The sequence below is a fragment of the Zonotrichia leucophrys genome, chromosome 14 (genome assembly GCF_028769735.1).
Source record: "Zonotrichia leucophrys gambelii isolate GWCS_2022_RI chromosome 14, RI_Zleu_2.0, whole genome shotgun sequence".
Classification (NCBI taxonomy): Eukaryota; Metazoa; Chordata; class Aves; order Passeriformes; family Passerellidae; genus Zonotrichia; species Zonotrichia leucophrys.
In genome coordinates this window covers 14,556,323-14,570,734 of record NC_088184.1, presented here as the reverse complement: position 1 = coordinate 14,570,734, position 14,412 = coordinate 14,556,323, and the positions used below count along the sequence as shown (strand labels likewise).

Sequence of the window (14,412 nt, the reverse complement as noted above, 5' to 3'; positions counted from 1 at the left end):
GGAAAGGAAAGGAAAGGAAAGGAAAGGAAAGGAAAGGAAAGGAAAGGAAAGGAAAGGAAAGGAAAGGAAAGGAAAGGAAAGGAAAGGGAAGGGAAAGGAAAGGAAGGGAAAGGAAAGGAAAGGAAAGGAAAGGAAAGGAAAGGAAAGGAAAGGAAGAAGGAAAGGAAAGGAAAGGAAAGGAAAAGGAAAGGAAAGGAAAGGAAAGGAAAGGAAAAGAGAAAGGAAAGGAAAGGGAAAGGGAAAAGAGAAAGGGAAAGGAAAGGGAAGGAAAGGAGAAGAAAGGAAGAAGGGAAAGAAAAGAGAAGGAAAGGAAAGGAAAAGGAAGGAAAAGGAAAAGGAAGAAAAGAAAAGAAAGGAAAAGGAAAAGGAAAAGGAATAAGGAAAAGGAAAAGGAAAAAGGAAAAGGAAGAAAAAGGAAAAGGAAAAGGAAAAGGAAAAGGAAAAGGAAAAGGAAAAGGAAAAGGAAAAGGAAAAGGAAAAGGAAAGGGAAAAGGGGAAAGGGAAAGGATTTAATCCCAAGTAGAAGAAAACCAAGTGAACACAACACTTCAATGTACAATTTCTCAATTTATTCATATGAAAGCTCACAGATTTTTATTTTTTTTTCCACACTTGCCAATGGCTGAACAGAAAAGAAGGAACAGTTTTTCTCCTGGCTTTTGCAGGCTGGCTACAGAAATCACTGTTGGTAACTCGCCACCTCCAGGTCCACGGGGTAGCGGACTCGGTAGCCCATGCACTTCTGCCTGTCAATAAAAATGCTGTTGGCTTTCACAGCAATCTCCTTCTCCAGCTTCATCCTCGTCTCCTCCAAATTCTTCAGGTTCTGCTCCGACTCCATCAGTTTTCTCTTCAGGGCCTCCAGGAATACTGTGAGCCCCTCCACTTCATTCACCAACCTGCAGGGAGCCGGGTTAAGGGATGAAAAACCAGAAAACCAGGGGATGGTGAGCAAGAGACTGGATTTGGGGTAAGGAGCAACTGCAGAATCTAAAATTCATCAGGAAAAACCCTCAGAAAAGTCCAAGATTGGATATAGGATAAAGGTCAACTAGAGAATCAAAAATTTATCAGGAAAAACCCTCAGAAAAATCCAAGATTGAATTTGGGATAAAGATCAACTACAGAATCTAAAATTCTTCATCAAAAATTTATGAGGAAAAACCCTCAGAAAAATCCAAGATTGGATTTGGGATAAAGGTCAACTACAGAATCAAAAATTTATGAGGAAAAACCCTCAGAAAAATACAAGATTGGATTTGGGATAAAGATCAGCTACAGAATCAACAATTTATGAGGAAAGTACCTCAGAAAAATCCAAGATTGAATTTGGGATAAAGATCAACTACAGAATCAAAAATTTATCAGGAAAAAACCTCAGAAAAATCCAAGAAAAGATTGGATTTGGGATAAAAATAAACCAGAGATCCCAAAAATTTATCAGGAAAAGATCTCTGAGAAGTTGCTCAAAAAGATTGGATTTGGGATAAAGATCAACTACAGAATCAAAAATTTATCAAGAAAAAACCTCAGAAAAATCCAAGAAAATATTGGATTTGGGATAAAGATCAACTACAGAATCAAAAATTTATGAGGAAAAAACCTCAGAAAAATCCAAGATTGGATTTGGGATAAAGATCAACTACAGAATCAAAAATTCATCAAGAAAAAACCTCAGAAAAATCCAAGAAAAGATTGGATTTGGGATAAAGAACAACTACAGAATCAAAAATTTATCAGGAAAAACCCTCAGAAAAATCCAAGATTGGATTTGGGATAAAGATCAACTACAGAATCAAAAATTTATGAGGAAAAAACCTCAGAAAAATACAAGATTGGATTTGGGATAAAGATCAGCTACAGAAGCAAAAATTTATCAGGAAAGTACCTCAGAAAAATCCAATAGAAGATTGGATTTGGGATAAAGATCAACTACAGAATCTAAAATTCTTCAAGAATAAACCTCAGAAAAATCCAAGAAAAGATTGGATTTGGGATAAAGAACAACTACAGAATCAAAAATTTATCAGGAAAAACCCTCAGAAAAATCCAAGATTGGATTTGGGATAAAGATCAACTACAGAATCAAAAATTTATCAGGAAAGTACCTCAGAAAAATCCAAGATTGGATTTGGGATAAAGATCAGCTACAGGAGCAAAAATTTATCAGGAAAGTACCTCAGAAAAATCCAATAAAAGATTTGGGATAAAAATAAACCAGAGATCCCAAAAATTTATCAGGAAAAGATCTCTGAGAAGTTGCTCAAAAAGATTGGATTTGGGATAAAGAACAACTACAGAATCAAAAATTTATCAGGAAAAACCCTCAGAAAAATCCAAGATTGGATTTGGGATAAAGATGAACTACAGAATCAAAAATTTATGAGGAAAAAACCTCAGAAAAATACAAGATTGGATTTGGGATAAAGATCAACTACAGAATCAAAAATTTATGAGGAAAAAATCTCAGAAAAATCCAAGATTGGATTTGGGATAAAGGTCAACTAGAGAATCAAAAATTTATCAGGAAAGTACCTCAGAAAAATCCAAGATTGGATTTGGGATAAAAATAAACCAGAGATCCCAAAAATTTATCAGGAAAAGATCTCTGAGAAGTTGCTATAAAAGATTGGATTTGGGATAAAGATCAACTACAGAATCTAAAATTCTTCAAGAATAAACCTCAGAAAAATCCAAGAAAAGATTGGATTTGGGATAAAGAACAACTACAGAATCAAAAATTTATCAGGAAAGTACCTCAGAAAAATCCAAGAAAAGATTGGATTTGGGATAAAGAACAACTACAGAATCAAAAATTTATCAGGAAAAGACCTCTGAGAAGTTGCTCAAAAAGATTGGATTTGGGATAAAGAACAACTACAGAATCTAAAATTTATCAAGAAAGTACCTCAGAAAAATCCAAGAAAAGATTGGATTTGGGATAAAGAACAACTACAGAATTGAAAAGTGATTTCTGACTTCAAGTAAAAAAAAAAATTAAAAGTCGTGAGGCAAAAAATTGAAAGTCGTGAGGCAAAAAACTAAAAGTTGTGAGGTAAAAAAATTTTAAAAACGGCCCCAAATCACTTTGGGATGGAAGAGGAGCCTTGGAGGAGTTGATTAATGACGTTAATTGGAGTTAATTGTGTAAATTGTGGATTACTACCTGAATGGGGCTCGTCCCTGAGAAGTCCACTGTTGGGCCAAGTCGTGAGGCAAAAAATTGAAAGTCGTGAGGCAAAAAACTAAAAGTTGTGAGGTAAAAAAATTTTAAAAACGGCCCCAAATCACTTTGGGATGGAAGAGGAGCCTTGGAGGAGTTGATTAATGACCTAAATTGGAGTTAATTGTGTAAATTGTGTATATTCACTGACCTGAACTGGGGCTCATCCCTGCAGAGCTCGACGTTGGGCCAAGTCGTGAGGCAAAAAATTGAAAGTCGTGAGGCAAAAAACTAAAAGTTGTGAGGTAAAAAATTTTTAAAAACGGCCCCAAATCACTTTGGGATGGAAGAGGAGCCTTGGAGGAGTTGATTAATGACGTTAATTGGAGTTAATTGTGTAAATTGTGTATATTTACTGACCTGAACTGGGGCTCATCCCTGCAGAGCTCCACGTTGGGCCTGCAGGATCTGTCATAGAGCCGGGTCTGAGCCACCTTCAGGAAAGATTCCTTGTCCCTGATGGCTTTTTTCAGGTTCTCAATGTTGGCCTCCTCATCCCCAATATCCTTCAGGATCTGGAGAGAAAATCCAAGGAAAAAACAGCTTCAAACAATGGTGAATAGCATCCCCAAAAATATCTGTTCATGGTAAAGCGGTAAAGTTTTTACCACCAGTCTGGAGAATGAAGTACAACAAGAATAATTTTCATTTTAGATGATAATACAATTAATTTTATTTTATTTAAGATTAAATACAAAAATTAAGGTGGGTTTGACCTGTTTATTTTTAATATTACACTGAGAAGCACAGCTTTAGTTTAAATAAAACAGAAAATATTCTGCAGCTTCTCCCATGTCCCAAAACCATGGGAGAGATCCCAAACCTCTCCCATGGATGAAAACACATCCTGGAGTGCTTTGAATTGTGAATTTTAACTGGAAATCCAAGGAAAAATCAATTTATTTTGAGGGAGAGCTGCTGATCAGCTTGGGAATACCTGGTTTTCCAAAGAAAATGGAAAAGACAGGAAATCCTGAAGTTCTTCCCTTCATAACCATTGATACACATGCAAAAAATTAAGATATCCAGTTGTCATTCCCAGATCCTAAGGAATTAATACTTTTTCCACACTTGCCAATGGCTAAAAGAGAAAAAAGGAGCTGCTCCATATTGGAAAAGGGGAAAGGCCCAAAGCCACCCCTTGTTCATAGAAAAAATAAAAGTACTGTGGTGGTTTTGATCTCTTTATTTTTGTTATTACACTGAAAATCAAGTTTAATTCAAGTTTAAAGGGTTTAATTCAGGTTTCAAGGGTTTAATTCAGGTTTAAAAGGGTTTATTCATAGGTGTGTTAAAAGTTTTAATTCAAGTTTAAAAGGTAATTCAGGTTTTAAAAAAGGGTTTAATTCAGTTTAAAGGGTTTAATTCACGTTTTTAAGGTTTTAAATTCAGTTTAAAAGGGTTTAATTTTTAAGTTTAAAGGGTTTTAATTCAGGATTACAGGTTAATTCATGGTGAAGGGTTAATTCAAGTTTCAAGGGTTTATATCAGGGTTAAAGGTGTTAATTCAGGTTTAAGGGTTTAATTCAGGTTTCAAGGGTTTAAAATTCAGGTTTAAACGGTTTAATTCAGGTTTAAAGGGTTTAATTCAGGTTGAAGGTTTAATTCAGGTTTAAAGTGTTTAATTCAGGTTTAAAGGGTTTAATTCAGGTTTAAAGGGTTTAATTCAGGTTTAAAGGGTTTAATTCAGGGTTAAAGTGTTTAATTCAGGTTTAAAGGGTTTAATTCAGGTTTAAAGGGTTTAATTCAGGGTTAAAGGGTTTAATTCAGGTTTAAAGGGTTTAATTCAAGTTTAAAGGGTTTAATTCAGGCTTGAAGGGTTTAATTCAGGTTTAAAGGGTTTAATTCAGGTTTAAAGGGTTTAATTCAGGTTTAAAAGGTTTAATTCAGCTTTAAAGTGTTTAACTGAACTCCATCCCAACAAAACCCACCAAGACCACCACAAAACCCCAAAACCTCTCCCCGCGTCCTAATCCGACACAAAAACACTTCACTCCTATACAGATTAAACCAACTTTTGTCGGATCTCAAGATCTCAGTCCTGAGATGCTGAGCCTCCGAGACCACCTTGGGGGGCTCGGGAGTCCTGGAATGTTCCAGAAGTGTCTGGTGGCTGGACTTTGATCCTACACAGGAGACGACACCTGTATGAGGACAGGGATTTCACGGGTGAATGGTGAAGGGATTGGTTAATTAGAGGGTGAGACACAGGGTTTAGGATTTCTGTACAGGGGGGTTTAGAGGAAGTAAGATGGAGGAATTGGGGCGTGTCCTGTCCTTCTTCTTCTTCCTCTCTCCTCCATCTTCTGTGGTGATGGTGGCACCTTTGGATTGGTTATTACTGAGAGTGCACCAGTTATAAGAATAAAGGTATTGGGGAAAAATTTATAAATATTGTACACTAACAATGGGTATAAAGATAGGTGACTGTCCGGAGGGCAGCACAGTGTGCTCATGGCTGGCTGCTGAGCAGAGCTCTGTCGGCTGAAAGAAAAATCTTTTAGATAAACAATTAATAAACATAAAAACCGAAAGAAGAACTGAAGCCTCTTCTCGCCCTTCGATACGCGGCTGCCCCAAGGCCACCCCGGGCCTTTCCAGGCCCCTCAAACAGCCGAGATAAACCGGACAAACTTTTTTTGGTTTGACGATGCCAAAACCCCACGAGGTGCCCCTGACCTGCTGCAGGTGGCTCTCCAGGCGCAGCTTGGCCCCGTCCAGCTCCCTGCAGTGGCTGTCGAAGGCCTCGCTGACCGCTGCCCGCTGCATGCGCAGGTCCTCGGACGCGTCGTGGATGATGTTGTTGATCAGCGAGCGGAGCTGCACCGACGCCAATTTTTCCTGTTCTGCCCTGGAAATGTTGTCGTGGCTGAACTGGGCCCAGGTCTTCGGTGTGGAGGCGCTGGAAGAACAAGGAATGGGGTAAATTGGATTTACCCCAATTTTTTGGCTTTCAAAGTCACAAAGGGGTTGTCTGTGTTCGCCCGGTGTGGATTAAGGATTTTGGGTATGTTCAAAAATTATACTCTGGTAATGGTAGTCTTGGTGGTTCGGGTCTTGCTTGGGGTGTGGATTTCTCATAAGGAACAGGATTAATCCTTTAATGAGTAAATAAAAAATTTCAAATAAATTAATAACAATTCTTGGATAAATGAATAGAATATTCTAATAAATTAATGAAAATCCTTTAATAAATTAATAAAATCCTTTGGTTGGTTCGGGTCTTGCTTGGGGTGTGGATTTCTCATAAGGAACAGGATTAATCCTTTAATGAGTAAATAAAAGATTTCAAATAAATTAATAACAATTCTTGGATAAATGAATATAATATTCTAATAAAATAATGAAAATCCTTGAATAAATTAATAAAATCCTTTGGTTGGTTCGGGTCTTGCTGGGTGTGATTTCTCATTAAGGAAAATCATAAAGGTTAACATTATCATAAAGGATTAATCCTTAATAAATTAAAAAATTTCAAATAAATAATAAAATCTTATAAATGAATAGAATATTCTAATGAATTAATGAAAATCCTTGAATAATTAATAAATCTTTGTTGTATCCTTGCATACGTGTGGAATTTCTAATAAGAAGATTAAATCCTTTAATGGGTAATAAAAAATATTCAAAAATATCAATAAAAATTCTTGCATAAATTAATAAAATTTTAATAAAATAAGAAAATCCTTGAATAAATTAATAAAATCCGCCAAGAAATGAATGAAAATTCTTGAATAGGTTAAGAAAAATATTCTAATAAATCAATAAAAAAATCCTCAATAAATTAATAACAATTCTTGAATAAAATAAGAAAAATCTAATAAAATAAAAATCTCTATAAATAATAAAAGCCTTTGAATAAATCAATTAAAAATCTTCGAAATTAAATTAATAAAATTTAATAAATCAGTTAAAATCCTTAATAAATCAGTTAAAATCCTCAAATAAAGCAATAAAAAGCCTTGAATAAATCAGTTAAAATCCTCGAATAAATTAATAAAATATTCTAATAAATCAGTTAAAATCCTTGAATAAATCAGTTAAAATCCTCAAATAAATTAATTCAAAATCTTGGATAAATTAATAAATTATTTTTATAAATCAATAAAAATCCTCAAATTAATTAAGAAAATTATTGAATAAATTAGGAAAAACTTCTAATAACTCAATAAAAGTTCTCAAATAAATTAATAAAAAATCCCCAAATTAATAATCTCTTGCTCCTGTGGCTTCAGAGGGAACTGAAGCCTAAAATAAAATCAGTCCAAGTGCTCCATCTTGAGCTAAAGCTGGTCAGAACATTCACACACATTTTTTGTCCAGTTCAGTCATGGCAAGTAAACTTGGGAATAGATCCAGGATTTAAAGGCTGGAAATGAAAAAAAACCAGGATCTGGGCAGGGTGGAGAGGACAAGGGAGAGCTCAGAGCCTGAAGGAGCTGCAGGAGAGCTGGACTGGGGACAAGGGATGGAGGGACAGGACACAGGGAATGGCTTCACATGGAGAGATGGGATGGATGGGATGGATGGGATGGATGGGATGGATGGGATGGATGGGATGGATGGGATATTGGGATGGAATTCCCTGGGAGGGTGGGGAGGGGCTGAAATGGAATTCCCAGAGAAGCTGTGGCTGCCCCATCCTTTGGAAGCACCCAAGGATGGAGTTTTGAGCAACCTAGGATGGCGGAAGGCGCTGGGATTGGAATGAGATGAATTTCCAACCCAAATAATCCACGTTAAACATCCAGCATGTTCCAACCATGGCGCTGCCTCTCCAAGCTCTTCCCCCGGCTGGGATTGTGTGGGATCTCAGGATTTGAGTCCTGGGATGCAGGGCCCCCGAGACCACCCTTGGGGGGCCCGGGACTCCTGGAATGTTCCAGAAGTGTCTGGTGGCTGGACTTTAACCCTACACAGGAGACGACAAGGATGAGGGCTTCACCGGGGTGAATGGTGAAGGGATTGGTTAATTAGAGAGTGAGACACAAGGTTTAGGATTTATGTACAGGGGGGTTTAGAGGAGTAAGATGGAGGAATTGGGGCGTGTCCTGCCCTCCTTCTTCTTCCTCCTCTCCTCCATCTTCTTTGGCCACGGTGGCACCTTTGGATTGGTTATTACTAAGAGTACACCGAGTTATAACAATAGATGGTATTGGGGAAAAATGATAAATATTGTACACGTAACAGGGGGTATAAAGATACGTGGCGGTCCGTGGGACGAGACAGTGTGCCCATGGCTGACTGCTGAGCGGATCTTTGTTCGGCTGAAAGAAAATCTTTTAGATAAACAATTAATAAACATGAAAACCAGAAAGAAGAACTGAAGCCTCTTCTCGTCCTTCGATACGCGGGCTGCCCCAAGGCCACCCCGGGCCTTTCCAGGCCCCTCAAACAGCCGAGATAACCGGACAGGATTGGGCATTCCAGGTGTGCTGTCCCAGGAGATCCTGGGAATGACTCACTTCTCCTCGAACTTGACGGAGCTGGGGTGGGACTGGACGTCGGTGCTGTCGCTGCAGTAGCCGATGCATTTGTCGTCGATGTTGTACGTCTCCACCTTATCCGACCAGTCCAGCTCGCAGTTCTCCTTCTGGATCCGGTTGGATCTGCAAAAGTTGGGATCACAGCTCAGCTGGAAGCAAGAGAATTCCCAATCTGTCCCTCTTTGGGAAGCACAGCTCCACCCTTTGTGTTCTACAGGGAAACAAGACCGGGAAATTCCTTGCGGGTTGGAAAATCCCAAACTCTCCATTCCCTCTGCCTGGAAGAGAAGCCTGACTGAGATGAAATTTTGGGAAAAAATTCCAGTGTGAGGGTGGCAGAAAGAGGAGCCTGATTGAGATGAAATTTTGGGAAAAATTCCAGTGTGAGGGTGGCAGAAAGAGGAGTCTGATTGAGATGAAATTTTGGGAAAAAATTCCAGTGTGAGGGTGGCAGAAAGAGAAGCCTGATTGAGATGGGATTTAGGGAAAAATCCCAGTGTGAGGGTGGCAGAAAGAGGAGCCTGATTGAGATGAAATTTTGGGAAAAAATTCCAGTGTGAGGGTGGCAGGAAGAGAAGCCTGACTGAGATGAAATTTTGGGAAAAAATTCCAGTGTGATGGGGGGGAGGCCCTGGAATAAAATTCCCAGAGAAGCTGTGGCTGCCTCTGGATCCTTGGAGTGTCCAAGGCCAGGTTGGAGCACCCTGGGATTGTGGAAGGTCCCTGTCCATGGAACTAGATAATCTTTCATGATATTCAGATTAAAATTGCTGCTTTGTTGTTAATTAGAGTCACACATTGCTCAGTTAATTATAATTACAATTATTTTAATTATAAAAGCCTGTGGGTTGTTATCAGCTGATAACAGCAGGTGTCACTCTCAGCCAAGGAATTGGGAATTCTCTTGGAAAAGGGGGAATAAAATGGGACTAAACTTGGACTAAATGGAGATAAAACTGGGCTAAAATGATCTTAAAGCAATTAAAACCCCCAAATTAACCTCATTAGGCTCCTCTCATGCTCTAATTAATATAACAGAGCAACTTTATATTAATTGGCATTTACAGCCATTTTTAAAGACCAACATTTCTTTTGTCAGGTAGAACAGGAGCAGACTGAAGGATTTTTTTAACTAAAATATGAAGTTTCCAGCGTGATTCCTTTATATTGATGGACTTGAGGGCACAATAACATCTTTCCAAAGGGTTTGTTAGAAATTCCAAGGAAATAATCCTTTGGAATGGCAAGGAACACCTGGCCTGGCACAGAAATTCCAGATTTAAAGTTCACACTGACCTCTGGTGGCAAAAAAATTCCTTTGATACCAAAAATCCCTTTAATAATACAAAGATCTTCTCCAAGAAGATATCCAGAGAATATTTTTATAGCACTGGAATTTAGTGTTGGAAAACAAATCCAACACCGTTGTGGAAAGCAGGAAAATCTAAATCTACCTGAAAATCCGGGTTTTCATGGAATTCCCTCAGCTCCTAAGCCTGGCCTGGCTGAGCTCTGTGTCCACCTTCATCCCAGGAATTATTTGGCTGAAGAATCCTGGGAAATGCTTTACCTTATCTGGGTGGCAGCTTGGATGATGGTTCTTTTCAGAAGATCCCGGATATCCCGGATCAGATCAGCTTCCTAAAGAAAAACAGGGAGAATTCCATGGATCCAGAGCAGGAAACACCATCCTGAGGAGCAACTTGGGGATAAATCCTTACATTTCCTTATCTACTCTCACTTTGTTAGGGTAAAACTTGGAATTTTGGAGTCACCAGATCCTGAGGGAACTCAGCCCTAAACCTACGGAGGCTGAAAAAAACTGGAATACTTCAACATTTTGTGGATTCCATGAAAAAGTCTGAGTGTTATCCTGTCATGCAAGGAATTCTTCCCTGGCACAGATTCCCAGAGAAGCTGTGGCTGCTCCATCCCTGGAATGTCCAAGGTCAGGCTGGAAGGGGCTTGGAGCAACCTGGGATAGTGGGAAAGGGTGGGAATAGTGGAAAGAGGTGGGAATTTATTATTTTTAATCCATCCATCCCAAATCATTCCAGGATTCCATGATCCCATCAGATTAAATGGAATAAATTAATTCCCTGCTCAGTTTTGAGATAGGGAAGAATCAGGGAAAATCCCCATGCCTGGAACCATGGACTTGATGAGCTTCAAAGTCTTTTCCAACCTAAAAATTGTAACAATTCCCACATGGAAATATCCTACATCTACTCTTCCCTGTTTATATTTTTGACTGGAAAATTTCTGATTATAAATCAGAAATTACACCCAATTCCCATTCAAAACATTCCTAAATCCTATCATGCCTTCTATGTGGAATCCTAGAATATCCTGAGTTGGGAAGGATCCACAGGGATCAAGAAATTCCTGGTTCTTGCCAGGATAATCCCCAAAACCCCACCAGCTTTACACATTTCAGTCTGATCCTTATTTTTCGAATATTAATCCTCTGGTAACTGATTCTGATTGGAGGCTGCAGGTGAATAATCATTAATTAATTTCTGGGATATTGGAATAGGTGTAATTCCAGGATGGAAAATGTGTTTTTTGTAACACCCAGCACAAGAATGACACTGGAATTTGACAGGAATCTCGGTGACAGGGTTGGATCATCACCTTGGCAAAACTCGGGGAGAATTAATGACAGAAACTGCCAAAATTTGGTCAATTTGACCACGGGAACAGCCAAGGAATATCCCAGTGTTCCTGAACTTCTGGATTGTGGAGTTTTAAAGTGTAACCTGCAGAAAGGAGGGGATTTCAAGGCGGGTAGAGAAGGAATTTATGCCAGAATAGGATTTTCGTGTTGGTGCAGGAAAACTCTGGGTTGGTTTTGTTGGGGTCTGGGCTGAGGGAGTGATCTGCTCTCATCCAGCCACACTTCCCAAAGTGATTTAATCACTTCCCAAAGTGATTAAATCACAGCAAGGACTCAAAAAATTCCTTGGAGTGACCAGACCCTGACTCACAGGAGACACCTCCAGCATCCTCAGCTTCACCTCCTCACTGCTGCTCCTCATTCCAGCGCTGTAAGAAGGGTTTAACTTCTCTTTTTAGAGCCACGGTCGAATGTTTTGGTTGAAACTATACTTGCACGTGGGGATACCAGAGATTAGTTCAGGTTTGAGGATTAGGAGCATTGTGGGGATTATATGTAGGGCTGTGAGAAGATGTTCTCGTGTGGAGTTTTGATGTAATGTGGGATGGGAGAGTGCCTGGCTGTGTCATTATGAGCATGTATAGGGTGTATGAGGCAGTAAGTAGGATTGTGGCTCCTGTTAGATAATTGTGAAGGTTGAAAAGTGTGATTACAATCGTTAGTTCTGCTATGAGGTTTGTTGTTTGTTAGGTTAGCTAGGAGCCATCAGGTGGCTATGAGTGGTAGAAGGGGCTGAAGGCCTCGTGTAAGTAGGAGGATTTGGCTGTGAGTTCATTCATAGTTGGTGTTGGCTAAGCAGAATAGTACTGAAGACGTTAAACCATGCGAGATTATTAGAATTACTGCCCCTTATTGCGAGATTATTAGAATTATTGCCCCTATTACCACCAGAGCAGCAGCGCCGGGGCTGTCACCAAGCCCAGGCGCCGCTCACCTTCATCAGCTGCTTCTCCACCTCATCGATCACCAGGTCCGGGGGCTGCCGCCGCTCCCGGCACTCCAGGTTATCGATGACAACCGAGTAGGGCACCTCGGTGGCATCGAGCGCCCGCTCCAACCGCAGCTTCTGAGCCACCAGCAGGTTGGTCTCGGCGTCCAGCTCCATGATCTCCTTCTGCAGCTCCACCCTCCAGAACTGGAGGTCCTGCAGCCGCTGGCCCAGCGTGGCCTTGGAGTAGCCCTGGGCTCGCTGCGCGCTGGCGGCCGCATGCTTCATCAGGTGCTTGGCCTCGCCGCGGCCGCGCTCCGCCTGCTCGCCCGTCGTGTACGCCTCGAAGCAGACGCCCGCGTTGCGGCGGTGCCACTCGGGCAGATGGTATTTGGCGGTGCGCAGGCCGGCCAGTGCCATGCCGCAGCAGGAGCGCGGCCTCTCGGTGGGGACCACATCGCAGGTCTTGCTGGGCAGCGGGCAGGAGGGAACGACCGGCGGGTGCGGCTCGTCGGGCTGCGCCATGGCGGAGCCTCCGCCGCTCGCCGCTCCCGCCCGAGCGTCCTCGCGTCACCGCGGCAACCAACGACTGGGCGGGCCCGCGGTTTGATGGACAGCAGCATAGACCAATCAGAGAGATGATTCGCACAGAGCCCGCCTCTGATTGGTGAATGAGCTGTCTGTGCCCGCCCCCACGCCGCTCGTTGCCGTGGTAACGGGAAGGCGGTTGCAGTTGAATTGGGAAGGCCGCGGTGAATGAAGGCCGCGAGCTGCGGAGGGCTGAGGGGAAATGCCGGGGATTTCGGGAGGGTGAGGGCACCTCGTTCCAGGAAGGAAAGGAGGGGTTCAGATCCGGTGCTTAGCAGCACCTGGAGCCTGAAATCTGGTGTTTGCTGCCACCGCCAGAGCCCAGATCCAGAAATTTCTTGGTGCCAGCACGGCCCAAGCCCAGCAATTTGCTGGCATGGAAAGGCAAAATCCGGCAATTTCCCGGCACCGCCCAGGTCTGGCATTTCCTGTTGGGGAAAAGGGAAAAGAAAGGGGAATAAAGGAGGAAGGGAAGGGAAGTTCGGCTCTCCTGCAGGAGATGTGGATCTTGATGAGATTTGTGGAATTCTCTGGCTTGGGAAAGGTGCTTTTTCCAGCTGGCAGAACTTCAGGATGAACCTGGCAGGTGTGGGCAGAATTCCTGGATTTCCACAGGGAATCCCACACTCCAGGTGGACTTTTAAAGCACCTCCCCATTCCTACAGAAGAGAATCACTCCCATTTTGGAAAACCCGGAATGTACAAGAAAAGCAGGATTTGGAGGGAATTATTGCTCAGATTGCAGCTTCTCCCAGCACCTCAGAGCTTTGAGGGCAATTTTGGGAAGGATTATGGATATCCCTACTGAATTATGGATATCCCTGCTGGATTACAACAGAATTCCAGTTTCCAATCCTGTTTGTTCCCAATCTTCCCCACGCTCCGCTCCGGAGCCGATTAGCTCTTGGAATAATCCCTGGAATGCAAATAATCCCAGGTCTGTTCTGGGTTTAGGATCTTTTCAGAGGATAAATGGGATCTGACAGAATTTCTGGGATTTACTGCGTTGGGAAGTGCTGATGCCATTTATTTAATTCCTTCATGGAAAAGAGGGATAGAGGATTTTTTAGGATGCTGGCAGCAATTTTAGAAGGGTGGATGAGGGTGCAAAAATCACGCCTGGGACAGCTCAAGGAAAAGAGCCCGCCCCTCCCATCTTTCCCAGTTTTCCAGCCTAATAAAAGGATCAGGGATGGATGGATCCTCCTGGGGAGGGGAGAGGGACACAAGTGCCCCCATTCCCGGTGTCCCCCCCATTCCCGGTGTCTCCCCATTCCCGGTGTCCCCCCCGTTCCCGGTGTCCCCCCGTTCCCGTGTGTCCCCCCATTCCCGGTGTCCCCATTCCCGTGTGTCCCCCGATTCTTCCCGGTGTCCCCCCATTCCCGGTGTCCCCCCATTCCCGGTGTCCCCCCATTCCCGGTGTCCCCCCCTTCCCGGTGTCCCCCCATTCCCGGTGTCCCCCCATTCCCGGTGTCCCCCATTCCCGGTGTCTCCCCATTCCCGGTGTCCC

General features: G+C 42.1%; 1 protein-coding gene across 2 annotated transcripts; it reads right to left on the bottom strand.

Moving 5' to 3' along the window:
* Positions 1–635: 635 nt before the first annotated feature.
* Positions 636–12,847, bottom strand: TEKT4 (tektin 4). 2 transcript variants are annotated; one of them, XM_064726103.1, is made up of 6 exons: positions 12,321–12,847; positions 10,280–10,350; positions 8,689–8,832; positions 5,903–6,125; positions 3,584–3,738; positions 636–899 (listed from the first exon to the last, which is right to left on the bottom strand). In XM_064726103.1, the coding sequence occupies exons 1-6, from the start codon at positions 12,837–12,839 to the stop codon at positions 680–682; spliced, it is 1,332 nt and encodes a 443-aa protein (XP_064582173.1). In that variant the 5' UTR covers positions 12,840–12,847; the 3' UTR covers positions 636–679. The 2 variants fall into 2 exon arrangements, with proteins under 2 accessions (XP_064582173.1, XP_064582174.1); XM_064726104.1 differs by lacking the exon at positions 12,321–12,847 and adding an exon at positions 11,697–11,760.
* Positions 12,848–14,412: the final 1,565 nt, after the last annotated feature.

Bases quoted from the DNA above. Each gene is read 5' to 3' on its own strand.
- TEKT4 (XM_064726103.1), bottom strand. From the start codon at position 12,839: ATGGCGCAGCCCGACGAGCCGCACCCGCCGGTCGTTCCCTCCTGCCCG. The intron at 8,833-10,279 runs GTAAAGCATTTC...CAACTTTTGCAG, and splicing joins CAAGCTGCCACCCAGATAAG to ATCCAACCGGATCCAGAAGG. The intron at 3,739-5,902 runs GTCAGGGGCACC...TTTTCTCTCCAG, and splicing joins TGGAGAGCCACCTGCAGCAG to ATCCTGAAGGATATTGGGGA.